The 26265-nt window shown below is 44.0% G+C and overlaps 1 protein-coding gene across 1 annotated transcript in view; it reads left to right on the top strand.

Annotated features, from left to right (window-relative positions):
* LOC137878956 (zinc finger protein GLI2-like) overlaps positions 1 to 21850 on the top strand; it is a 46207-nt gene extending 24357 nt beyond the window's left edge. The window contains exons 3-13 of the mRNA XM_068719494.1: positions 4583 to 4785; positions 5652 to 5840; positions 8802 to 9003; positions 9586 to 9775; positions 10421 to 10531; positions 12057 to 12197; positions 15804 to 15953; positions 16607 to 16771; positions 16877 to 17155; positions 18836 to 19184; positions 19336 to 21850. Of these exons, the coding sequence (XP_068575595.1) occupies positions 4583 to 4785; positions 5652 to 5840; positions 8802 to 9003; positions 9586 to 9775; positions 10421 to 10531; positions 12057 to 12197; positions 15804 to 15953; positions 16607 to 16771; positions 16877 to 17155; positions 18836 to 19184; positions 19336 to 21323 (3967 nt within the window). The 3' untranslated portion in view covers positions 21324 to 21850. The remainder of the gene's footprint in view (positions 1 to 4582; positions 4786 to 5651; positions 5841 to 8801; positions 9004 to 9585; positions 9776 to 10420; positions 10532 to 12056; positions 12198 to 15803; positions 15954 to 16606; positions 16772 to 16876; positions 17156 to 18835; positions 19185 to 19335) is intronic.
* The last annotated feature ends 4415 nt before the right edge of the window (positions 21851 to 26265 follow it).

Raw genomic sequence — 26265 nt, 5'->3', positions numbered from 1 at the left:
TTGTTTGAACCCAACTAGTTTAGTTGTGTGAACCTAACTAGTTTAGTTGTTTGAACCTAACTACTTTAGTTGTGTAAACCTAACTAGTTTAGTTGTTTAAATCCAACTAGTTTAGTTGTTTGAACCTAACTAGTTTAGTTGTGTAAACCTAACTACTTTAGTTGTGTAAACCTAAGCAGTTTAGTTGTGTAAACCTGTCATAAAGAAGCTGCTTCTTTTTTTTCTTCTCCGGGTTCTTCCCTCGCCAGCCAATGATGGGGGGGGCGGGGGGAACGGGGGGGGGGCACTGAGCCGGGCTGCAACATGTGAGATGTAGAACTTTACCGGCCTGCAGCTCTAAAACAACATAGTTTAGTTGTGTAAACCTAAGCAGTTTAGTTGTGTAAACCTAACTAGTTTAGTTGTGTAAACCTAAGCAGTTTAGTTGTGTAAACCTAACTACTTTAGTTGTTTGAACCTAACTACTTTAGTTGTGTAAACCTAACTACTTTAGTTGTTTGAACCTAACTACTTTAGTTGTGTAAACCTAACTACTTTAGTTGTGTAAACCTAACTAGTTTGGTTGTTGAACCTAACTACTTTAGTTGTGTAAACCTAACTACTTTAGTTGTGTAAACCTAACTAGTTTAGTTGTGTAAACCTAACTAGTTTAGTTGTTTGAACCTAACTACTTTAGTTGTGTAAACCTAACTAGTTTAGTTGTGTAAACCTAACTAGTTTAGTTGTTTGAACCTAACTACTTTAGTTGTGTAAACCTAACTAATTTAGTTGTGTAAACCTAACTAGTTTAGTTGTTTGAACCTAACTACTTTAGTTGTGTAAACCTAACTACTTTAGTTGTGTAAACCTAACTAGTTTAGTTGTGTAAACCTAACTAGTTTAGTTGTTTGAACCTAACTACTTTAGTTGTGTAAACCTAACTAGTTTAGTTGTGTAAACCTAACTAGTTTAGTTGTTTGAACCTAACTACTTTAGTTGTGTAAACCTAACTACTTTAGTTGTGTAAACCTAACTAGTTTAGTTGTTTGAACCTAACTACTTTAGTTGTGTAAACCTGAGTAAGTAGTTGAAGTCGACTTTCGTAGCAAACCGCTGAATTAAACCACCACAGATCAGTTGATCCACATCAGACCTGAAGCCTCACAAACAGACTCTCTGCTCCTCATACATTCATTCACATTTCATGGTTCCATATTTTAACAAAGCGGCTGTTTGTTCTTCTGGATTTGAAACAAAAAAGAAGAAATATCTCCGTCCAGCTTGCGGACAGAACGAAGTGCCGGACGAGATGATGAAATGACTTTTTAAGGAGGCCATGATTTGCAGCACTGTGATGTGTTTGTTTGTATGTAGGTCATACATACAGAGGGGGGGGGGGGGGGGGGGGGGGGGCTGTTAAGTTTGAGGCGTCCGCTTCACGCAGCAGAGACTCATAAACCTATAGAGGGAGTTTATTCAGCCGCTCGCTGGACGGCGTGATTTATCTAAATCAGAGAGCTCCCTGAGCCCGACACCGGAGACGAAACTCACTGTCACACTGTAATTCATCTCTGGTGTCACCAACACACACACACACACACGACACACACACACACACAGAAACACACTTCCGATGCATGCAGAGGAATGACCTGCACACAGAACTTTTACTGAAGGATTCCTCTTCTTAACAGATTCGTCTCTTCATATGCAACATTCTAAAGCTTCTTTAATGTGATTTTAGAATCTGTGTTTTTGATTGTAGAGACTCCAGAACATCATGGTTTAGGTTTCAGCGTCAAACACCAGAACACCTTTATTTAATTTAGGTTGTGGTGCTTCCTGACTGGATTCCAGGTTGAAAGCTGCAGAAGTCTAGGAAACAATTATTACGTAACACCTTTAGTAACTGAACTGATGACAACCAACACTTTACCGCCGGTGTGTTTTAACTCGTCACACACCTCTTTAGTGTTATTCCATCACGTCAGCAGCTGCTACAGCAGTTCAAACTAACAGAAGAATAAGGTCATGTCTGCCAGGAGGTGTGAGAGCTTTAAAATGAAAGTGTTGGAGACACGTCAGCTCCACCTGGTTCTGATGCTGCTTCACACCCTCACAGGTTCCACTGAAGCAACAGGACTTTTACATGTAGAGGGGAGTGTGTGTTAATCAGCTGGTCTCCAGACTGAGCAGGAAACGTGCCGTTAAAACAAAACTAGGAGCTAAAAGAGGCATCTTTAACGTTGGGTATCTGTGGACACGGTCAGATCTCATAGTTCTACGTCTGACACTCCTTGTTCCTCACGAGCTACTTAATCCAAATACAGAAGGTTCTGGTTCAAAACTTAAAAAGTTGGTGAGTTTAGGAGACACTCGCCATCTTGGTTTTTAGTCATTGCCATCTTGGTTTTTAGTCGTCCCCATCTTGGTTTTTTAGTCGTCCCCATCTTGGTTTTTAGTCGTCCCCATCTTGGTTTTTAGTCATCGCCATCTTGGTTTTTAGTCGTCCCCATCTTGGTTTTTAGTCGTCCCCATCTTGGTTTTTAGTCGTCCCCATCTTGGTTTTTAGTCGTCCCCATCTTGGTTTTTAGTCGTCCCCATCTTGGTTTTTAGTCGTCGCCATCTTGGTTTTTAGTCGTCGCCATCTTGGTTTTTAGTCGTCGCCATCTTGGTTTTTGGCCGTCACCATCTTGGTTTTTAGTCGTCGCCATCTTGGTTTTTAGTCGTCGCCATCTTGGTTTTTGGCCGTCACCATCTTGGTTTTTAGTCGTCGCCATCTTGGTTTTTGGCCGTCACCATCTTGGTTTTTAGTTGTCGCCATCTTGGTTTTCAGTCGTCACCATCTTGGTTTTTAGTCATCGCCATCTTGGTTTTTTGTTTATCCAGAAGTGAAACGAGTGGAGCTAATTACAACCGATCGGTGAATTAGATAGTTTACAATGAACTTTAATGAAGTGAAATCACTCACTAAAGGGTTAAAACTGAAGATGAAAACAGGATGACTCTGAGACGTTTGAGATGTTTACTGAGGGAATAAATCAAGAGAGAAGTAGAGTCATTTTAGACTAGACTTCTATACAACCAGAGGAGTCGCCCCCTGCTGGACACTAGAGAGAATGCAGCTTTAACACGTGAAGCTTTGACTTCTGGTGAGACGGAAATGAACCCCCCACCCTCCCTCTCTCTGTCTGGTCTCTGCTGCCCGGCGCCGATCCAGGATACGCTCCAAAGGCCGAGCATTGTGTTCAACCAGACGCCCGTAAAACTCACCCGCAGCCAGACGCTGTCTGAATATCTGAATATTACATGACTTATCCACCGCGATCAGCTCTGAAGAGCCCTCTCCTTTACGGCGCGGAGAAATATTGATACCATTCAGGCTGCGATTGTTGGGGGAGCTTGTTATCTCAGCAAACAAAGCCTGTGATTCTGGATTCACCTGCTGGCTGTTACACGATGAGAGCATTCATATTTCACCCGGACTGTGGGGCGGATTGAGAAAAAGAAACTCGGTGCTTCTCTTGTGATGCAATCCAGCAATGTGTCTGCGAGGCGGTGAAGTCTTTGTTGGATGGAGGATGATGGAGGATGATGGAGGATGTGTTTTTTTAATGAAGTAGTAAGTAAGAGACAGAAATCATTTGGAAGACACTCAGATTTAAGACCTGGTGGATTCACTTTCATCTGAGGGTTAGAAACTCTGTTTAGTTGTAGAGATGTAGTAGAACACCGTCAGTTAAAGATCACTTTACCAGAAGGCAGGCAGACAGAAAGGTGTGACGTTTCTCTATCGTACTCATCTTCCAAAAGTCACAATGATAACGGGGATTACTGTGAGCTCACAGATAAGCGACACCGGCCGGCGCCCCGAGGGGGGAAGCGTCACCTGCAGCTGTGGCTGCTTCCTCGTCTACTCGTGTCTCTGACCCCGATCTCACCCCTTCCTCTGAGGAGCGGCGTTAGGCGTGATCTCACTCTCAACGAAGGGGGGGGGCTCGAGGATCAGGTTTACAGGTGGATCACTGGGGAGTGTGAGGCAGCTTCAGGTGGTCAAAGCGTGCTTCATGCTGATGGAGCAGCATTTAAAGTCTGCAGGTCTTCAGTGTGTCAGAGCCTGATAGAGCGTCGCTAAGACACATCGATGAGCAAAGAGACACAAAGAGGCTCAAGACAACTACAAAGAGATTCAAAACCTCTACAAACTACAAAGAGTCTCAAAACCACTATAAAGACACAAAGAGGCTCAAAACGACCTCAAAGAGACACAAGACAACTACACAGAGACACAAACAAGTACAAAGAGACACAAAGAGGCTCAAAACAACCACAAACTACAAAGAGTCACAAAACCACTACAAAGAGACTCAAAGAGGCTCAGAAAGACTACACAGAGACAAAGAGACACAAAACGACTACACAGAGACTCAAAGAGACTCAAACTGACCACAGAAACAGGCTAAACAACTCTCAACGCTGTGCTCATCACATGCAGGAGAGCTGGAGGACCTTTTGCAGGTCTGGGATCAGGGCTCCACGGTCTCCAACAAATGCACACCTGAAACTAACCGTCACACATTTCTTTGCCTCCTCTCTCTTGCAGCCCTGCAGGTTTGGCCGGCAGCCCCGTGATCTCCGACATCTCCCTGATCCGCCTGTCGCCCGCCGCCGTCGCAACGGGCGACTCCCCCTTCAGCCCGCCTCACCCGTACGTCAACCCCCACATGGAGCACTACCTGCGCTCGGTGCACGGCAGCCCCACCCTGTCCATGATCTCAGCGGCCAGAGGCCTCAGCCCAGCCGACCGTGAGTTCTCAGGGCTCCTCTGTGTTCATCGGTTCAGGGTTTCAGGGCTTCAGACGACTTCATCTGAGAAAACGTTTAACACAAATGTCACATTCTCCTCTTCGCTGTGTATTCTGTGAACACCGAGGCGTAAAGCTGAATAAAGAGCCCGCATACAAAGACATACTCATCCACTCCTTCAGACGTTAGCAGCGGTGATGACAGCGCTGGATTACAATAACAGATTGTCGTATAAATCTTCTTTTACAGTCTGTCGGCGGTAATGTGGCAACGCTTCCAAAGTTAAGTAAGAGATGTGGCCGTGATAGAAAGTGCGGCCGGAGGGAATGCAAATACTTTTATGACTTTTATGTTCCAGGTGACCTCGCTTCTTCTCCCCCAGTTTCATCCGATTAGGGGGAAGCCTCTGGCCTTCATCCTCCTCTGGCCTTCATCCTCCTCGTCATCCTCGAGGTTTTATTTTTTTGGTGGAATGTGATCCTGTAAGGATGCGAGCAAACGTCTGCTCTGTTTTAGGTCGGGACCCTTAATGAGGTCTGAGAGATCACTTAGGGGCCGAGGGCCTGAGCCAGAACTGGGGGGGGGGGGGGGGTTTGCAGACCGGCGTCTCCAGAGGATGGGGGGGGGGTGAGTCTCAGGCTTCGTCTCCGTCCAAATGACTTCACGCTAACACGGCTGGAAACAAAATATCACGTGATGTTGAGGTGGGGGGGGAGACCTCCACGGGCCGCTGCACACCCGTGACCCCCCCCCCCCCCCGGCCCATTCATGGATCTCCTCAGCATGAACTCCCCTCTGTCCCTTTCAGCTGTTAACTCCTTCCCTGCATCCTTCCCTCGCTCACTAACCCTCCTCCTCCCCCTCAGTGGCCCACGAGCATCTGAAAGAGCGCGGGCTCTTCGGCCTCCCTCCTCCTCCTCCTCCTCCCGGGGCGAGCCCGGCCGAGTATTACCACCTGATGGCCAGCCACCGGAGCCCCTACGGAGAGCTGTTCATGCAGGGGGCCGGGGCCACCGCCGGGGCCCACCTGTCCGACTACATCACCCCCATGGACGGTGAGTGACTCTGGGAACACGGCGGGGCGTTTCAGGCCTTCTGGTCCTCTGGTTGAGTCTCTCTTCACTTTAAGCCCTTTTCTGTTTCTAAACACCTCAACTCAGTTCTATCCACTGTTGTTTCATTAGCTTTGATTGAGCAAGAAATGGTTTAATCGAGACACATCAGATGGTTTTAACTGCTCATTAAAGTTGATATTTACTGTGGTAGAAAACAGAGAAAGCATTTTGAGAAGCGTGAAGAAGAAGAAGAAGAGAGGTTTGGCTTTCTGATTTGCTCTAGTTCAGTGGAGAGTCTGGACGCTGTGTAAAGTGGAAGCGTTGTCTTCTGAAGAGGACAAAAGTAAAAAGAAAGCTGAGCAGAATTCAGTGGACGCGCTCGTCAGCCTGTCCAGTGAGCTGCCTTCACACTGATTAAGAATCAAACTCAGGTGAAGAGATGATGAAACGAAGATCACAGGAAGAAGAAGAAGAAGGAGCCTGCATACATTTTTCATGTCAAACATCTTCAAAGTGCCGACCCTGAGCCGGCACATCCCCGTCGACACCCAGGACTCGTGGTGACGGCGCCGCTGCCGGGCTTCTTATTCTAACAAAGCTCTGCGGTTTACAGCTCCTTAGAAGGGAAGCCACGTCTGAGGGGAACTCCTGCTGATGAACCCCAGAGAGAGGAACGTCACCCAGTGACGGGACACTTCCTGTCATCGGCCTTTTGCTTTAACAAACACGGAGAGGAAGACTGGGGCTCGCCTTCACTGAAACGAACCTCTAGACGTGGTCCGATGTCACACGTGGGCCTCTGGAAGAACAGATCCAAGAGGTCTCCGACTGGAACTAAAAGGAGGTTAAAAACCCACCTTTAGAGTCCAGAGACGGGACCAGATCAATCAACGCAGCGGCCGGTTCAGCGCCGCATGCGGAGCTCAAAAGGTTGGACCGTTCCCTGCAGCTCAGGGCGGAGAAGGAGCCAACAAACCGTCTCAGCGAAGCCGTGGGGACTCCGGACAGCGAGGCCAAAGCTAATGGGAAGCAGGCTCTGTTCAGTGATTCACCGACGCTGAGAGAAGAAACATCCCTTCATCTGCCAACAACATCTGACTCCTGAACAACAACCCTGACTTGCCAAAGTAAAGAACTTTTCACTTTCTTTGCATCAGGAAAACATATTCCAACAGACTAAACACAGTTTCACCTGCAGGACGAGCCTCGCCAGTCTTCACGTTGTTGCACACAGCTGCAAGGAAGCGTATTGAATTCTGACGCTCGTCGGTTCAGCCGAGAGGAAACGTCAGCTGATAGAACAAGGCAGAAGAGTCTCGTCCTTCTGGTGAGTCATGCACCTTGTTCCTGACCGCATGTACGACTCACACACACTCTGTCATGGCCCTTTAAGAGCTTTGCTGCTGCTTCTTCTTCTTCTTCTTCTTCTTCTTCTTCTTCTGTCCACAAAATGTTTCCCAGCAGCTGTGGCATCGTTTGAACCGGCAACCTTCTGGTTTCAAACAGTCCGGTTACAGACGGACCACAGTGGCACCGAGAGCCTCGGGGGCTGCAGCGCACACACACACACACACACACACACACACACACACACACACACACACACACACACGACTGCTGATATAAATCACAAAGGAGGAGGAGGAGGAGGGGCGGCGAGCGAGTGCAGCGGAGCCTTTCCATTGGTCCATTTATCAGAGGAAGTGGCACATTAATAAACACATCTCCCCAGAGGTGAGAGGAAGTAACAGAGATGAATACGGCTGCTACAGAAAACACACACCTGATCCTCTACACCCCCCTCCCTCCCCCCCCCCCCCCCCCAACGCCACCATCACCGTCACCCGGAGCTCCGTCTCAACTTTAGCCGCTTAAATGTCCAAATTAGCGTCCCACGACACCGGGGGACGAGCCGGTAACGTCCCGGGACGGAGACGTCTCGGAGCACTTAGGGACACGAGATAGAGAGCAGAGCATTCTGGGTAAAGTCACCCGTAGCGGACGCTCTCAAAGGTTCCCTGAGGAGTCATGAAGCTGCTGAGAAACATGGATTCAAAGCTGCACAACGTGCTGCAGAGACGTATTCACTGATCAACAGGTTCACAACCAACGCTGTTTGATAATAACGTCCATTAAGACGCAGGAACACTTCTTTACTCACCTCAAAGACGTGGACAAACAGGAAGTCCTCTCCTGAGTTTACATTGAGACTCATCGATCCTCAGCTGACGATCAATTCTCTGTAAATTGCCCTCATTAAACATCGCGAGGCACAAAGCCTCCGATGTTTATCTAGTAAGTGATTCCTTAACGTCTGAGGCTTAGTGGAGGTCGACCTATGTGGACCCATGTGGACCCATGTGGACCCATGTGGACCAGAGACTGGAGAGCTTTTCTTTTATAAAACACTTTATGCTTCTCTCAAAATACCTTTTATGTCTTTAATGTCTATTTTTTTTTTTCCATTTTAAATGTAAAATGTCACCCGTTGTTTACTCACGCTTTGTTCCTGCTACTTTTATTTATTTCATTTGTAAAAGTTTAGATTTTTATCTATTTTTAAATGCACTTAAATAAATATATTTAATTTTTTTGTATTTCTTAAATTATTATTATTATCTTATTGTGATTATTATATTATTATTATCTTATTATTATTATGATTATTATATTATTGTTTTATTATTATTATTTTATTATTGTATTATTATTGTTATTGTTATTATAATAATAATTATTATTATTATGAATTATTATATTATTATTATTATGAATTATTGTTATTGTTGTTATTATAATTATTATTATTATGAATTATTATTATTATTATTATCATCATCATGATGAGGGATGAAGAGTGTTTAGAGTCACACCAGACAGGAAATAGTCCTTTTATTTGGGACTACTTTCAGCGGCGGACTGATCCTTGTGGTCCACTCACCCGTGTGTCCCCCCCCTCAGTGTCCCGGTTCTCCGGTCCCCGATTGGCCCCCCGTCTCAACAGGAAGCGCTCTCTGTCCGTGTCTCCGCTGTCGGACGCCAGCATCGACCTGCAGACGATGATCCGGACGTCGCCCAGCTCGCTGGTCGCCTACATCAACAGCTCGCGCTCCGGCTCGGCCGCCGGCGGCTCCTACGGACACCTGTCGGTGGGGGGGCTCAGGTAGCTCACCCGAGGAGACGTCAGGGCCTCTTGTTCAGACATTCCTCCTGCTTCCTCTTTTTCCTTTTCTCGTGTTTCTCACCTTCACAATCCCCTTCCCTCTCCTCCTACCTCCTACCTCCCTCCTATGTTCCCTGGCTCCTTCTTTCCTTCTCTATGTCCTCTTCAGGTTTGTTAACTCATCGTTTCCTTCCTCACATCATTGTTTCCTCCCTACCTCCTACTTTCTTATCCTTCCCTCTACCCAATTTCCTTCCTACTGTATCCTCTTCTTTCCTTTCCTACTTCCCTATTTTCCTTCCTAAATCCTAATTTCCATACCTTTCCTCTTCTTTTCTTTCATACCTCCAACATCCTCTTTCCCTACTTCCTTATTTCCTTCCCTACATCCTCATTTCCCTCCCTAACCCCTTTCTTTCATACCTCCTACTTCCTCATTTTCCTTCCCTGCATCCTCATTTCCCTCCCTACCCTCTTCCTCTGTTCCATGCCTCCTACTGTCTCCCTTCCTTCCCTCCTTCCTATTTTACCTTGCCCATGCAGCTTTTTTTTTTACTTTAATGTCTCCTTGTCTCCTTGCAGCCCGTCCTTCCCCTTCCCTCACCCCCTCAACCCGATGGCGTACCAGCAGCTTCTCTCTCAGCAGCGCGGCCTCAGCGCCTTCGGACACACTCCGCCTCTCATCCAGGCTCCGCCCACTTTCTGTGGCCGCCAGCCGGGTCTCGGCCTATCGGTGTCGTCCTCGGTCCTCAACGGCGAGCTGCAGTCAAAAGTAAACAAACACTTTATTATATTTATACGTCTTTATTATATTCATCATATTATATTTATTATATTATATTAAATTATATTTATTATATTATATTTATTATATTTATTATAATATATTTATTATATTAAATTATATTTATTATGTTATATTCATTATGTTATATTTATTGTATAATATTTATTATGTTATATTAAATTATATTTATTATATTATATTCATTATGTTGTATTCATTATATTATATTTATTATATTATATTTATTATATTATATTCATTATGTTATATTGATTATATTATATTTATTGTATTATATCGATTATATTATATTCATTATGTTATATTCATTATGTTATATTTATCATATTATATTTATTATCTTATATTCATCAACGCGTCTCTAAACTAACTCTTTATTGATACGGTGATTTACTTCTGGAGATTTATTTGATTATAAAGAATTTTAATAAATAAATTAAGTAAAATCCAAAAATAATCGTCTCCTCAGAGGATAACCCCCCCCCCACACACACACACACAGTTTAAACCTCTCATCCTGAAATCAAACGCGTGAACCAGAAGCTCCGCCTCTATTCCTTATTAAACGATAATAAAATGATCTTCATCGGTGACTCTTCCTCTCCTCAGAACCCCGGCGGAGACGCGTTGGTCAGCAGCACCGTCGACCCGACGTTCACCAAGAGGTCAAAGGTGAAGACGGAGGCCGAGGGACCGAGGCCTGCGTCTCCCTGTTCTCCGGTACGAAGACAAAGCGTCTAAACTCTATTTAGCTATCGTCCTGAGACGAGTCTTCACTAGATAGAGTCTGGTGAGAGACTTCACTTTATGGAGACTCCCAGGGTGTTCAATGTAACAACTGTCTGATGAAGACAACGAGACGTTTCAACAAGCGGAGACTCGGAGGACAGTGAGGACGTCTGTGAGGACGTTGAGATATTTTATGAAAAGTGAAAGTCAGCATTTCATTTGGAAAGTAGAACATCGTCTCAAGAGGACAGATTGATGTTTTGGTAATTAAGACATTCTGTAATTTGGAAAGAGGACAATCTGTCTTCTAAAGTCGGGGGACATGAGGACATTTTGAACCATCAAGTCATTTCAGAAAGTGGAAACGGTTTTGATATTTCGGTAATTTTCAGACATTTGGTGAACTTGAGACATTTGTGTAAAGTTGGGATGATATTAGGAAAGAGTACCGTGGTGCCCCCCCGCTGACCGTCCTCTCTCTCTCTCTCTCTCTCTCTCTCTCTCTCTCTCTCTCTCTCTCTCTCTCTCTCTCTCTCTCTCTCTCTCTCTGTAAACTGTGCCAGAGCACTTCATTTTCATGAAATATCGGCCGGGCTTCATCTGAGGAGCCTTTTTCTTTCTTTTGACAAATTTGCGGCGCCCCTCCGATAGCGAGGCAGGTCCGGGCGTGATGCATGGGGACGGCGGAGCGCGCCGGCGTCTTGGGGCCACCAGAATTGATGAAGATAGCGAGCGTGGGGCCGAGACAAACATGCTGCAGTCAGCTCGTTGTAGGTGTGTGTGTGTGTGTGTGTGTGTGTGTGTGTGTGTGTGTGTGTGTGTGTGTGTGCAGGAAGCCGGCTGTTTGTCAGTTTGTGTCTCACACATGCAAACATGTTTAAATACAACTGTCTCTATGAGCGTGAGGACGCTTCTTTCTTAGTCAATAAAAAGGATTTTTTTTTGGGGGGGGGGGGGGGGGTTAGAAAGTGAGGATATTTTGGGACGATCAGGACAATCTTGGAAAGTTAGGACATTAGAGTCCATGGAAGGAAAGAGAATGTCTTTGGACTGTCCAGACGGCATTTTTGGAAAATTAGGACATTTTTGGAAACCTGGGACACTTGAGGGAAGTGAGGACATTTGGGCATTTTTGGAAAATGAGGACTTTCTTGCAAAGTGAAGACATTTTGTAAAGTGATAAATATAAAATACAGCTTTAGACGTTTTTGGATCCTCAGTGAGGACAGTTAGTCCTCAAAGAGCAGTTTGACGGTCCAGACTTGGACCAGGTTTCAGGTCACAGTTACGTTTCTTTTCGTATTTGTGTAGTTTTGTTTGAGTGACGTAGAAACTCAAAGATCACGTTGTGGGATCTTCAGGGTTCTTAATTACAAAGAGAACCAGGAGTCTTAAACACAAAGTCCAAGGTTGTCAAACAAATGTTTAACTGCAGTGAAGCATGACGGACTTCAGTCTGTAATTTGATGTTCACATCAGGTGAAACACGTGTGAACGCTTCCACATGTTCCTTCAGATCCACCACGGCAGCCTGTCGGACCCGAAGGACGACGCGGACCGGGACGAGTGCAAGCAGGAGCCCGAGGCCGTCTACGAGACCAACTGCCACTGGGACGGCTGCAGCAAAGAGTACGACACGCAGGAGCAGCTGGTCCACGTGAGTGTGTGTTCGTCCTCAAAAACAGATACACACTCGCTCTGCAACGGGACGTCCTGGACATCTGGAGACGTTTCAAACGAGACGAAACACCATCCGACCGGAAGTTCTTCATGCAGCTTCTGAGTTTTAAGATTTAAGATTCATGAGAAGAAATATCCTGCGTAGGTTTTTGTATTAACTACTTCATTTTTTGTACGTAACAAATTAATTTTCCATGTGAAGTCAGCCCAATTTTAGCAAATAAAGTAACTTAATGTTTCAAGTAAAATCAGCTTAATGTTTCAAGTAAAATCAGCTTAATGTTTCAAGTAAAACCAACTTAATGTTTCAAGTAAAACCAACTTAATGTTTCAAGTAAAACCAACTTAATGTTTCAAGTAAAACCAACTTAATGTTTCAAGTAAAACCAACTTAATGTTTCAAGTAAAACCAACTTAATGTTTCAAGTAAAACCAACTTAATGTTTCAAGTAAAATCAGCTTAATGTTTCAAGTAAAACCAACTTAATGTTTCAAGTAAAACCAGCTTAATGTTTCAAGTAAAATCAGCTTAATGTTTCAAGTAAAACCAACTTAATGTTTCAAGTAAAACCAACTTAATGTTTCAAGTAAAACCAACTTAATGTTTCAAGTAAAACCAACTTAATGTTTCAAGTAAAACCAACTTAATGTTTCAAGTAAAATCAGCTTAATGTTTCAAGTAAAATCAGCTTAATGTTTCAAGTAAAATCAACTTAATGTTTCAAGTAAAATCAGCTTAATGTTTCAAGTAAAACCAACTTAATGTTTCAAGTAAAATCAACTTAATGTTTCAAGTAAAATCAGCTTAATGTTTCAAGTAAAACCAACTTAATGTTTCATGTAAAATCAACTTAATGATTCATGTAAAATCAACTTAATGTTTCATGTAAAATCAACTTAATGTTTCAAGTAAAATCAACTTAATGTAACAAGTAAAATCAACTTAATGTAACAAGTAAAATCAACTTAATGTAACAAGTAAAATCAACTTAATGTAACAAGTAAAATCAACTTAATGTTTCATGTAAAATCAACTTAATGTAACAAGTAAAATCAACTTAATGTAACAAGTAAAATCAACTTAATGTAACAAGTAAAATCAACTTAATGTTTCATGTAAAATCAACTTAATGTAACAAGTAAAATCAACTTAATGTAACAAGTAAAATCAACTTAATGTTTCAAGTAAAATCAACTTAATGTTTCATGTAAAATCAACTTAATGTAACAAGTAAAATCAACTTAATGTTTCATGTAAAATCAACTTAATGTAACAAGTAAAATCAACTTAATGTAACAAGTAAAATCAACTTAATGTTTCATGTAAAATCAACTTAATGTAACAAGTAAAATCAACTTAATGTAACAAGTAAAATCAACTTAATGTTTCAAGTAAAATCAACTTAATGTTTCATGTAAAATCAACTTAATGTAACAAGTAAAATCAACTTAATGTAACAAGTAAAATCAACTTAATGTTTCATGTAAAATCAACTTAATGTAACAAGTAAAATCAACTTAATGTAACAAGTAAAATCAACTTAATGTTTCATGTAAAATCAACTTAATGTAACAAGTAAAATCAACTTAATGTAACAAGTAAAATCAACTTAATGTTTCATGTAAAATCAACTTAATGTAACAAGTAAAATCAACTTAATGTTTCATGTAAAATCAACTTAATGTAACAAGTAAAATCAACTTAATGTTTCATGTAAAATCAACTTAATGTTTCAAGTAAAATCAACTTAATGTTTCATGTAAAATCAACTTAATGTAACAAGTAAAATCAACTTAATGTTTCAAGTAAAATCAACTTAATGTTTCATGTAAAATCAACTTAATGTAACAAGTAAAATCAACTTAATGTTTCATGTAAAATCAACTTAATGTAACAAGTAAAATCAACTTAATGTAACAAGTAAAATCAACTTAATGTTTCAAGTAAAATCAACTTAATGTTTCATGTAAAATCAACTTAATGTAACAAGTAAAATCAACTTAATGTTTCATGTAAAATCAACTTAATGTAACAAGTAAAATCAACTTAATGTAACAAGTAAAATCAACTTAATGTTTCATGTAAAATCAACTTAATGTAACAAGTAAAATCAACTTAATGTAACAAGTAAAATCAACTTAATGTTTCAAGTAAAATCAACTTAATGTTTCAAGTAAAATCAACTTAATGTTTCATGTAAAATCAACTTAATGTAACAAGTAAAATCAACTTAATGTTTCAAGTAAAATCAACTTAATGTTTCAAGTAAAATCAACTGAACTTGGAAAATGTATTTCTTACGTACAAAAAAGAAGGAGAAAAGCTTAATGGATCACTGTTTTGATTTCTAGTGATCGTCTCTTTTGGACAGTTGATCAGAAGACAAACTGTTCTGGTGTTCACCAGGTTAACTACAACATTCAGGAGTGAAGTTTAGCTCTGCATTCAGAGAACCTGACCTGTGTAATAAACTCTTTGTATTCTTCTTAAACCTCACCAGGACCGGTTATTTATCTTAATAGAAATATTTTGAATGTGCATGCAAAGATAAAGCTCTCTCTCTGTTTCTAGAGACTGAAGTCTGATAAGAACGCCGCCTCGGAACTCTGTTTAATATTTGGAGTTTGGAGGTTTTTGGGGGATTTCTCTTCACAACAAGCAGAGTGTTGGTTAAAAAGGCTCTGAAGCATTCCTCACTTCCAGTGAAGCAGAGAGAGAAGAGAGGGAGGAGGGGGAGGGATTAGTGAGGGGGACACCTCGGACCGTTTCATCATTCTGATGCTTTGAACCGATCCTGTAAACAAATGAGAGCGCGGTCCAGATCGTGGCCTTCAGCGTCGCTACGGTTTGTTTGTCTCAAATGAAAACCACGTTTCACATAAACTGCTTTACTTCCTCTGGAGTCTGGAGATTTACGGATAAACATCTCACAGATCTGTTTGTTCTGGAGGAACAGCGCCCTCTTCCTCTTCCTCTTCCTCTTCTTCTGGTGCTGCAGAGCGATGCAACATGCAGAGTAGGAGGTTTTAGAGGTTGCCAGGTTTGGTGCCATTAAGCGTCTGCAGAAAGCAAAACATGCGCTCACAGATTATATCTGCAGTTCAGTGCTGGGCGGATGGATACGACAAGAAATAGTCCCAGAATGTGACTCCCTTTTTCTGTTCGTCTCTGGATTAAAGATGTGATAAACCACAGCCACGGCTAACAGTTTCCCTCTGCTTCCAGTCTTTATGCTAAGCTAAGCTAAACGTCCAGAGTCTCAGAAAGAAAGCGTTGAAAACAGTTGAAATACTTTTACTTCGCTGGCAGAAAATGAAACGTTGCTGATGAATCAGAGATTTCTATTTATTGAGGAGAGTATTTGGATTTCACTGTAAAACCCGACTTGTGTAAAAGAAGCTACGCCGTCCTAATTAGTGTAACAGCTTCTCTGCTGCAGCGTCCCTTTGAGATTCACCCGGACAAGATGGATTTCAACAACATGAGAGCCTCTTAGTGGACAACTCTCTGCAGAAAACCTCTCACTGCGGTGTGTGTGTGTGTGTGTGTGTGTGTGTGTGTGTGTGTGTGTGTGTCCCACAGCACATCAATAATGACCACATCCACGGAGAGAAGAAGGAGTTCGTGTGCCGCTGGGAGGAGTGTTCGCGGGAGCAGAAGCCCTTCAAAGCTCAGTACATGCTGGTGGTTCACATGCGGCGACACACGGGGGAGAAACCACACAAGTGCACGGTGGGTAACGGATGGCCTCGGCTGCCCCCGGAGGGCGTCCGCTCACGCTCTCTAAACACCGTACATGTTTCTGCGCACGCACACACACACACACACACACACACACACACACACACACGCACACACGCACACACGCACACACACACACACACACACACACGCACTCTGTCGGTAAACACACTCTAGCACTCCTGGGAAGCCGGGAAGGAAGATCTCTTTGTTTGTGTCAGTAAAAGCTCAAATACCGAGCGTAGAAATAGTTTTACTGCAGCGGATTTTTAACAGGATTCTTTTTGGAGATTACAGATTAAAAGATGATCAACATTAGTTCAGAGATTTAACAAGAAAAGGTTCATTTATGTTCAGAATGAAAGAATAAAACTGGAGGAAATATGTTTAAAAATAACACAATAAGAAGAAATCAATCTATCTGCAGATTATTTTCTGGGTTAATTAGTTATTATTATTTGGTCTACAAAATGTTTAAAATGTCTGGTTGTTCTTGCTTATTAATTGTACTTTTAATTTGTGAGGAAGACGTCTCACTTTAAGATGCGTTCTCTACATGATTCTAAAATATTGTCAAAACATAAAGCGTCACTTTGTCATGTTTAAAACCCAGATAAGTCAACATGAAACATGTTCTTCTGCAGTTCGAGGGCTGCTCGAAGGCCTACTCCCGTCTGGAGAACCTCAAAACTCATCTGCGCTCGCACACCGGGGAGAAACCGTACGTCTGCGAGCACGAAGGCTGCAACAAGGCCTTCTCCAACGCCTCGGACCGAGCCAAGCACCAGAACCGGACACACTCCAACGAGGTGCTTTGGACTCACTGAAACCTCACGCAGCCTCTTAATGATTCATAACGATAAACTGCAGACACAACCTTTAACCCCTATCCGTGCGTTTCTTGGTCTGCGTAGAAACCCTACGTCTGTAAGATCCCCGGTTGTACGAAGCGCTACACGGATCCCAGCTCCCTCAGGAAGCACGTGAAGACGGTCCACGGCCCCGAGGCCCACGTCACCAAGAAGCAGCGCGGCGACCTGCCGCCGAGGCCGCCGGCGCCGAGGGAGAACGGCGAGAACGAGGCGGGGAACCGAGACCGGATCCACGGGGGGGACAAGGTGTCGGACGACAGCTCCCCCAGAGGCGTGGAGGACTACCTGCACGTCAAATCCATCAAGACGGAGACCTCTGTGGTGAGATCGAGTACCAACAGTATTAACCCCGAGTGTCTTCTTGTAGTCCATCTGTCCTCTTAACTTTTACTCTGCTTGCTGCTTGATGATCTTCACTTCTCTCCTTTTTCTGACTTTCCTTACGGACAGACTTTGTTAAGGTGAGCTCACCTGTGGCTTATTATCACATCTTTCACCATCTTCTGCCATTTTACTCCATCACAATAAATTTCAAAAGGAGATAATGACCAATGAAAAAAATAAGGAAGGACTTGGTGCTACTTGAATCTGGAAGCTTCAGAAACATGAGCGAATACAGTCCACAAAAAAAAAGGATGTTTTTAGTGGGAATCGATTTCCTTTCTTGAATCTCTAAAAATCATGTTTACTTATGAACTACTGACCGTCAGTTATTGTGCATCAAGCTGTCCTTGTCTGTATGGAGGCCGGAAGAATAAAACACAAAATAAATACATGACCTTATAAATAAATCGATATGACGTTAAATGTACCAAAAACAATATTTTGAATAATTTCCCCTTTATTTAATTTTTTTCATTAATTTGAAAATGTATTTTACATTTACTTTAAATTGTATTTAGAATGTATTAAATCATTGTTTAATATATATAAATTTATTTTTGTATTATTTTCTTTATATTTGTTCGATTAACTTCACGTCCGACTGATTCTTCAGAAAAGAGAATAGAGCTGAAACTATTTTATTTTCCATATATTTTGAATATATTTTTATTTATTTTTTATGTTGGCAGCTTCAGTCCTCCATATGCATGAAATCACTTCATTTCATCATCAGCTGCTGCAGGATTTTGTCCAATTTGTTTGTATACTTTTTAAAGAATACTTATTATAAGTGTATTTACATGTCTATTGTTTCTTTAATAACACGTAATGCATTTTAAATAGTCCTGAACAGAGGGTTATCTCGTTAATATACCGATAAAACACTCGCGCTGCATGTCGTCTCTGACACCGTGTGCGTCCCTTTTCCTTCACACAGGCAGTTTAAACCTACAGTAGAGACCTATCAAACACCTGTCAGAGATAAAAGACACTCCACGATTAATATTCAAACACTGGGAATTGGTTGCGGCGCTCAGCGCAGACGGAGCCGGCTATCACGCCGTGATCAAGACAGCTTTTATCAGTGAATACATTAGAGTCTAAGAGGAAACCGAGAGAGAAACATGTAACCGTCACTGTCCCGAAGAAAGAGATACGGAAGGTTTATTTATAGTGTTGAACAATATACAACGTCCCATTTGCATTATTTGCATTTGTGTATTATGAAGGACTGCAGAAAATGTGTAAAGTAGATGATAAAAAAAGTAGATGAAACAAGTCAGTGTGACTAGCAGAGCGTCTTGTTCACCTAAAAGAGCTTTTCCTTTTTTGGAGAAACGTGATCACATCTAGTGATGATTGGCCTTGGCGCTCTGGCTCGAGATGCGGCAGCCTTTCATCCTGCCCATTTCCAATTCACAGACAGACTAAGACAGCCTGTAATCTGTGGTGCACCCCCCACCTCTTCACCCCCCCCCCCCCCAAAAAAAACACTCGTTATTTACAATTAAGCTGGGGGAGGATAGAAGATTCACTGCTCCACTTCTGTTCTGAAAACTGTATATTTAGGACGAACCCTTATCTTTCTGCATTTCCTCCGTCCACCCCTCCTCGTAGATGTATCAGTCCAGCCCTGGCGGTCAGTCATCATGTAGCAGCGAACCATCACCACTTGGCAGTGCCACCAACAATGACAGTGGAGTAGAGATGGCGGCGCACAGCGGGGGAAGCCTGGGGGACCTCAGCGCCCTGGACGACCCGTCCTTCGCGGAGTCCTCGGGGTGGGACGAATCCACCGGCGGAGGATCGGGGGTGGGTCTCCACTTCCGAAAGCGGTTCGGCACCAGCCGGCGCCTAGAGCATCTGAAGAAGGAGAGGCTGAAGACGGTGAGGGACTCGTGTCGGTGGGCCGGCAACCCGACGGTCCCGGTCCTCGGCACCAAGCTCCCACCCATACCGGCAAATGGTGAGTGGGAAAGCAGAACAGTGGTCAACTTTTAGCTCGGGTTTGGTCTCGACCAACGACTCTTTAGCTGCTAGATACATTTTGTCCGCCAGCTAGTTGCTAAGTCGTACACTGAGACACTGGTCTGACATTTTCATCTGTTCCTTCACAGGGTCCCTCCTCGAGAGTATGGGTGGTGGTCCGGTATCCTTCCCTGGTTCCGGCTTTGGTGATCTGAGCTCCGGTAAAACGACTCTGCTGGAAACTCTTTCAACGCGCCGCGACAGCACCTCCAGCACCCTGAGCTCAGTTTACACCCTCAGCCGCCGCTCTTCAGGCATCTCCCCTTGCTACTCTAGTCGGCGCTCGAGCCAGGCCTCGCAGTTCGGCGCCAACCGCCCCAGCAACCTCAGCTCCGCCGACTCCTACGACCCCATCTCTGCCGACATGTCCCGGCGCTCCAGTCAGACCAGCCAGTGCGGCGGAGGAGCGGGAGGGTACGGAGGAGGGGGCTTCCCCGGCCCTCTCAGCCTGACTCCAGCACAGCACTACCGCCTCAAGGCCAAATACGCCGCCGCCACTGGAGGTGCACCGCCTACGCCTCTTCCATACATGGACCGAGCATGTTTGAAGACCCACACGGCACTGTACGGGGACTCCCAGAAGTTCTCCACCTCCAGGCAGTACAGCAGCTACACCACGCGGAGCCTGATGCCCCATGAGGTCCCATCATCTAACATCACCCGCCGAGCAAGTGACCCTGTGAGAACCTCGGCCATTGATTATTCCAGCCAGCCACAAATGCAGCGCTACAACAGCATGGGCACACTGAGTGGAGGGGTGACCTTGCACCCCCATCCGCCTCCTGCGGTAGATAGCCGACTGCAAGGCTGCCTGAGACCAGATGCGAGCCCCCACCGCTACCCTTACATTCAGAGACCGCCCAGCATTTCGGAGAACGTCTCCATGGGGATGATAACGGGTGACATCCCTGAAGAAGACCTGATCCTGCCTGACGACTGGGACACAACCAACAGAGTGTCGACAAATCAGGAAGACCTCCATCATCAGGCGTACTATCAGAGAAGGATGGCCGCCGTGAATCTGCCTGATCAGGTTGAGGCCACCTCCAGCATGAGTCCAGGGCATCAACGGCCAATGTGTCCATCGGACAGTAACTTACCAGCTCAGTGGAACGACGCCAGCCAGCACTACTCCAAACTCCAGGTCCGAGGGAACCTGGCTGTCCTCCAGCAGAACCAGAACTTTGGATCTTTTCACAACAACCTCAGCTCCAACCAGCAGACGGTTCAAACCCTCAACACAACGCAGCAGAGGTGCAAACAGCCAAATACCGAATCAGCAGCAAACTGCTTCCGGCAGCAGAGATTCCAGCAGTCGTCGAATCTCAACGAAGCACTTGGCTCTCAGTACAGGTTCAACAACAGCATCAGTCCCTGTGATAAGAACGGTAACGCCACTTATCCCCCGTGTAGCAACACTACCGATGTTAATGCCAGCGTGTTAAGCACCACCTGCAAACAGGAGCCAGTTGACATGGAGACCGCGGATGTGCACTTTGCTAGATTTCAGCCCATGCAAGTTAAAATTGAAGACTGTGACGGGGCAATCATGATCTCTGATCAGCAGACTTGCAACCTGAATCCCCTGCAAACGGGGAATCAGCCGACGCCCCCAACAGAACCTAAATCTCTGAACAGGAACCTTTCAGGGCCAATAGGGATGCAGCAGACAAGACACCCAAGTGGAGTTTTCTCTGACGACAACGCCTTGTACTACACAGGGCAGATTCAAGTATTTGAGCCCAACGAGAACTTGGACCACCGTGTTTCTCTTGTGGTGGATGTACCTCCTTTTGAAAACTCCAGGACTGTGGACCGCAACGCGGCCCTGGAGCAGGCGCAGATAGACTTCGACAGTATGCTGGACGACGAGGATCATTCCAGCCTGGTGTCGGGGACCCTGAGTCCCGGTCTGCTCCAGAGCTTGTCCCGGAGTTCCTCTCGCCTGACGACGCCCAGGAACTCGGTGACGTTGCCCTCGGCACCGACGGGGACGGGCAACATGGCCATCGGGGACATGAGCTCGTTGCTGACCGCTCTGGCGGAAGAGAGCAAGTTCCTCAACTCGATGTCGTAGCAAACGGTTTACGAACTCCTGACGCACAGATTTACAATTAATTATTGTAACGCTTGTTTTCTTGTACAGTCTCGTTTGTTAATTATTTAAAAATGGCAATTTTCTATCTTTTTGGAAAGCCATATATCTTGTTTTTTTTTGCATAAGGTAGTAAATGTGACAGACTTCTTTCAGTTGCTGTACAGGTCTGCAGTAAGATCGGTTTACTAAGTGCCTGGCTCCGCCAAAATTACATTTAAGATGTGTAAATGCAAGCAGGTAAATGATCCGAAACCTGCGTGTTTGGAATGTACCGTCACCACCGACTTGTTTTACACTGTAAGTGACTCGAGCTGAACTTCATTCTACATCAAGTTTACGGTCCTCAGTGAGCCATCATTTGATTGCTGCTTTGCTGCTGAGATTAATTGTGACATCTCAGCGTCGGACATCAGAGACTCGATTAAAGAACCCATCAGTTGGTTGAGCTCTCGCAGAGCACGAGGAGAGAGAATTTCTTTTCTTTTGTACATTGTTGTACCAGTTTGTTTTCGCTGCTTGAATGTAAATATCATTTGTACGTTTTTAAGAAATACAATATTGACATTGATTTTTTTAAACAAACGCTGTTTGTGTTGTCCTTCATGCAGATGTTATTGAACAGGATCAGAGTTTCCTACCGAAGGGTTATTATGAACGTATACGACTCTGGTAGAGACCTGTCAATCAGCGTGTAGCCCCGCCCCTAAAGCATCCCCTGCTTTATGGTGTGTTTGACTCTAAATGTTCCATAATGTACTAAATGAACATCATGCTGTATTGAAGAAGACTGTAAACTAGAGATTGAGACCATAAACTCATGTTTACAATGTTTACTGAGGGAATAAATCAAGAGAGAAGTAGAGTCATTTTAGACTAGACTTCTATACAACCAGAGGAGTCGCCCCCTGGTGGACACTAGAGAGAATGCAGCTTTAACTCATGAGGCTTGTCTCCTGGATTAGATTTAAGGAAAGATAACGGTTTGGAAGAACCTGGTTGAGCTGAGGGAACAATCCTGGTCATGGAAATGAGAAACAAACTAGAAGGATTTGCAGCAGTTTAAAAAACGTCTTCCTTCTTTCTAATTCACAAGATTTTAATAAAGCTGCAACGATGAAATTAAATGTATGGCTGGGTGATAATTCAAGAGGATCACTTATCTTCTTTCAATGGGATCATATCACGATAAAATCAAATATCGTGATATGCAATTACGTCGTCTAAATTGATAACATTGATGCACTAAAGTTCTTAAATTAAAGGTTTGTATTCACTGAAGAGTAAAGAAAACATGCTCTATCGTGATATATATTGAGATATGTTCTGTATCGTGATAGATGACTTTGTTAGCTGACGACAGAAAAGCTATAATCGTAATCATTTAATACGATTGACTTGCTGCTTCTCGTTGTCACACGTGACAGTGAACTGAACATCGTTGGCTTTTAGACGATACTTGATGAAAATCGTGCATGAAATTCATTCTCCGTTGAAGCTAACATGAACCTGAACCTGAAGTGTTCTCCTGCTGCCGGTTGTGATTATTAGTATTCATCAGTCCGTCACTTCGTTGGCTCGTGTAGGAGGAGGAGGAGTGTTGATCGCTTCAATAATTCAACAACAAAACTTCAGTCTTTGAAGCAACGTTCCTGCAAACCTTTGCAGACAACGCACTTTCCTCAAACGTCGGACCGAGGGCTCCTCGCGCCCTCTTTGAAATAACTTCCCCTGACCTCGTCCTACCTCGCCGCTGAGAGCGGGCCTGACATAATGTAAATCCTCCTGATGAAACGGGACGCTAACAGGAGGGGAAAAGGCGAGACTCTGCTGCCGCTGCAGTGTACTTCAATATTAGCTCTGACAGAGCGGCCCAGAGGACGCCGCTGCTGAAACCACATAAAACACAAGCTGAGAGGAACGCAGCGCTGAGAGGAACAAATGATTTTAGTCTGTCAGGGAATCCAGCCGAGGATACGTTTGATCTGGAGCTCGTGATTGCTTTTGCCGCTGGAATTCCTTATTCTCTCAGAGATGTGAAGTGGGAGGGAAAACAGCCCCGGGCTGTGAAATCCAACCGCGAACCAGAGGTGGAGATAAGAGTTGTAGAAATCCTGCTTCACCGCGGAGACCAGAGACTCGGCCAATAAATCCATGTCTTATATATGCAAGTACAGGTTTTAGAGGGACATTCTGGTCACAGGCTCTTTCCTCATTAAAGGCTTTGGAGTTCATTATATTTACACACAAGTCATAAATTAGCTTGAAGGGGCTTTGAACCTTCTGTCCTAAGAGCTCACTCTTCTGATTTTATAAAATAAAGCCAATAAACGTCAGTGTTCAGTCAAAGTCTCTGAGGTTTTTTTTAGGTTTGTTACAGGAGAAATCTCTGAGAAACAACTTCCTGTATGTCAGTAAACAGGTGAAGACATCCACTAGAATGCACCATAACATAGTCTTTATTTTTTATTTGTTACAGTATTTTTGCAGATACTCTAGTTGAAAATGCATCCTAGAAGACAGAAGGTATATTATTAAGTACTAAAGCAGGACCTTTGTTGCACAATGTTGCAAAATCTTTTTGAAAAACTCCGCCCCCTTCGCTCTCCTCCTCCTCCTCCTCCCTATAAAGCCTTTGAAGGGCAGTAATAACTCCAGGCCCACGTGCTTGATCTTATTCCATACACAAACATGTTAGTACAATATAGAATATTTCACAGTATACCGAGTGGGAAAGTTCATCCTGGACCTTGGAAAGTTCGACACAAAAACAAAAAGATTTTTCAGTCTTTCACTCTTTTAGGTCTAACATGTTCCCGTCCTCTTATGTCTTTTTTAAGTTGTCTCTGCGTTCTGTGCGGTCAGACGCCAAAGTCGCCGACGCGGTCGCACTGACGATATGAAAAGTGACGACCGGGCCGACTCCATTACAGTTCGTGACAACAAGACTCAGTGTGACGTGAAGGAGACCGTCGGCTCTCTGCTCTGACCTCCAGCAGCCTCCGATGACACGGCGTCACATTACCGCCGCTCGGCATTATGGGCGTTATTATCACACATCATGTGACAAGTGTGACAGAGTCTAACAATCCGTCCTCCGGCTCCCGGTGTCACAGCGGATGATGGATAGCGCTCTGCAGTCATTCGTTTCTATTAGACTAATATGTAAATCCCCTCCAGAGCTCGGCCTCGGCCTCCTGGAGCTGAATATTCATTTAAGGAATCAATTTCAGAAGCTTCTGGTCAATCTGGCAGATAAGGAGTCTGTCTGTCTCCATTTGTCTCCGGCTGCAGATGATTCCATCATCAGAAACACCAACAGCCCAAAGCATCTAAACACTAAACTAACAGAGAATCAACTCTAAAGACTAAACTACACCGTTAACGGAGACTCAACTAAACTGCACCGTTACCGGAGACTCAACTAAACTCCACCGTTACCAGAGAATCAACTAAACTCCACCGTTACCGGAGACTCAACTAAACTCCACCGTTAACGGAGACTCAACTAAACTACACCGTTAACGGAGAATCAACTAAACTACACCGTTAACGGAGAATCAACTAAACTCCACCGTTACCAGAGAATCAACTAAACTACACCTTTAACGGAGACTCAACTAAACGGCACCGTTAACGGAGACACAACTAAACTGCACCGTTAACGGAGACTCAACTAAACTCCACCGTTAACGGAGAATCAACTAAACTACACCGTTAACGGAGACACAACTAAACTACACCGTTAACGGAGACACAACTAAACTCCACCGTTACCGGAGAATCAACTAAACTACACCGTTAACGGAGACACAACTAAACTACACCGTTAACGGAGACTCAACTAAACGGCACCGTTAACGGAGACACAACTAAACTGCACCGTTAACGGAGACTCAACTAAACGGCACCGTTAACGGAGACTCAACTAAACTCCACCGTTAACGGAGAATCAACTAAACTACACCGTTAACGGAGAATCAACTAAACTCCACCGTTAACGGAGACTCAACTAAACTACACCGTTAACGGAGAATCAACTAAACTACACCTTTAACGGAGACTCAACTAAACTGCACCGTTAACGGAGAATCAACTAAACTGCACCGTTAACGGAGACTCAACTAAACTGCACCGTTAACGGAGACACAACTAAACTACACCGTTAACGGAGACTCAACTAAACTACACCGTTAACGGAGAATCAACTAAACTACACCGTTAACGGAGACTCAACTAAACTACACCGTTAACGGAGAATCAACTAAACTGCATTGTTAACGGAGAATCATATAAACTACACCGTTAACGGAGACTCAACTAAACTCCACCGTTACCGGAGAATCAACTAAACTCCACCGTTAACGGAGAATCAACTAAACTGCACCGTTAACGGAGACTCAACTAAACTGCACCGTTAACGGAGAATCAACTAAACTGCACCGTTAACGGAGACTCAACTAAACTACACCATTAACGGAGACTCAACTAAACTGCACCGTTAACGGAGACACAACTAAACTACACCGTTAACGGAGACTCAACTAAACTGCACCGTTAACGGAGACTCAACTAAACTGCACCGTTAACGGAGACACAACTAAACTGCACCGTTAACGGAGACTCAACTAAACTACACCGTTAACGGAGAATCAACTAAACTACACCGTTAACGGAGACTCAACTAAACTGCACCGTTAACGGAGACTCAACTAAACTGCACCGTTAACGGAGACTCAACTAAACTGCACCGTTAACGGAGACTCAACTAAACTGCACCGTTAACGGAGACTCAACTAAACTGCACCGTTAACGGAGACTCAACTAAACTACACCGTTAACGGAGACTCAACTAAACTACACCGTTAACGGAGACTCAACTAAACTACACCGTTAACGGAGAATCATATAAACTACACCGTTA

This window comes from Cebidichthys violaceus, unplaced genomic scaffold (genome assembly GCF_023349555.1).
Source record: "Cebidichthys violaceus isolate CVI_PGR_0920_01 unplaced genomic scaffold, fCebVio1.0.p SCAF_24, whole genome shotgun sequence".
In the NCBI taxonomy this organism is placed as follows: Eukaryota; Metazoa; Chordata; class Actinopteri; order Perciformes; family Stichaeidae; genus Cebidichthys; species Cebidichthys violaceus.
The sequence above is the reverse complement of the archived record's forward strand: the minus strand, read 5'-3'. Positions and strand labels throughout refer to the sequence as shown.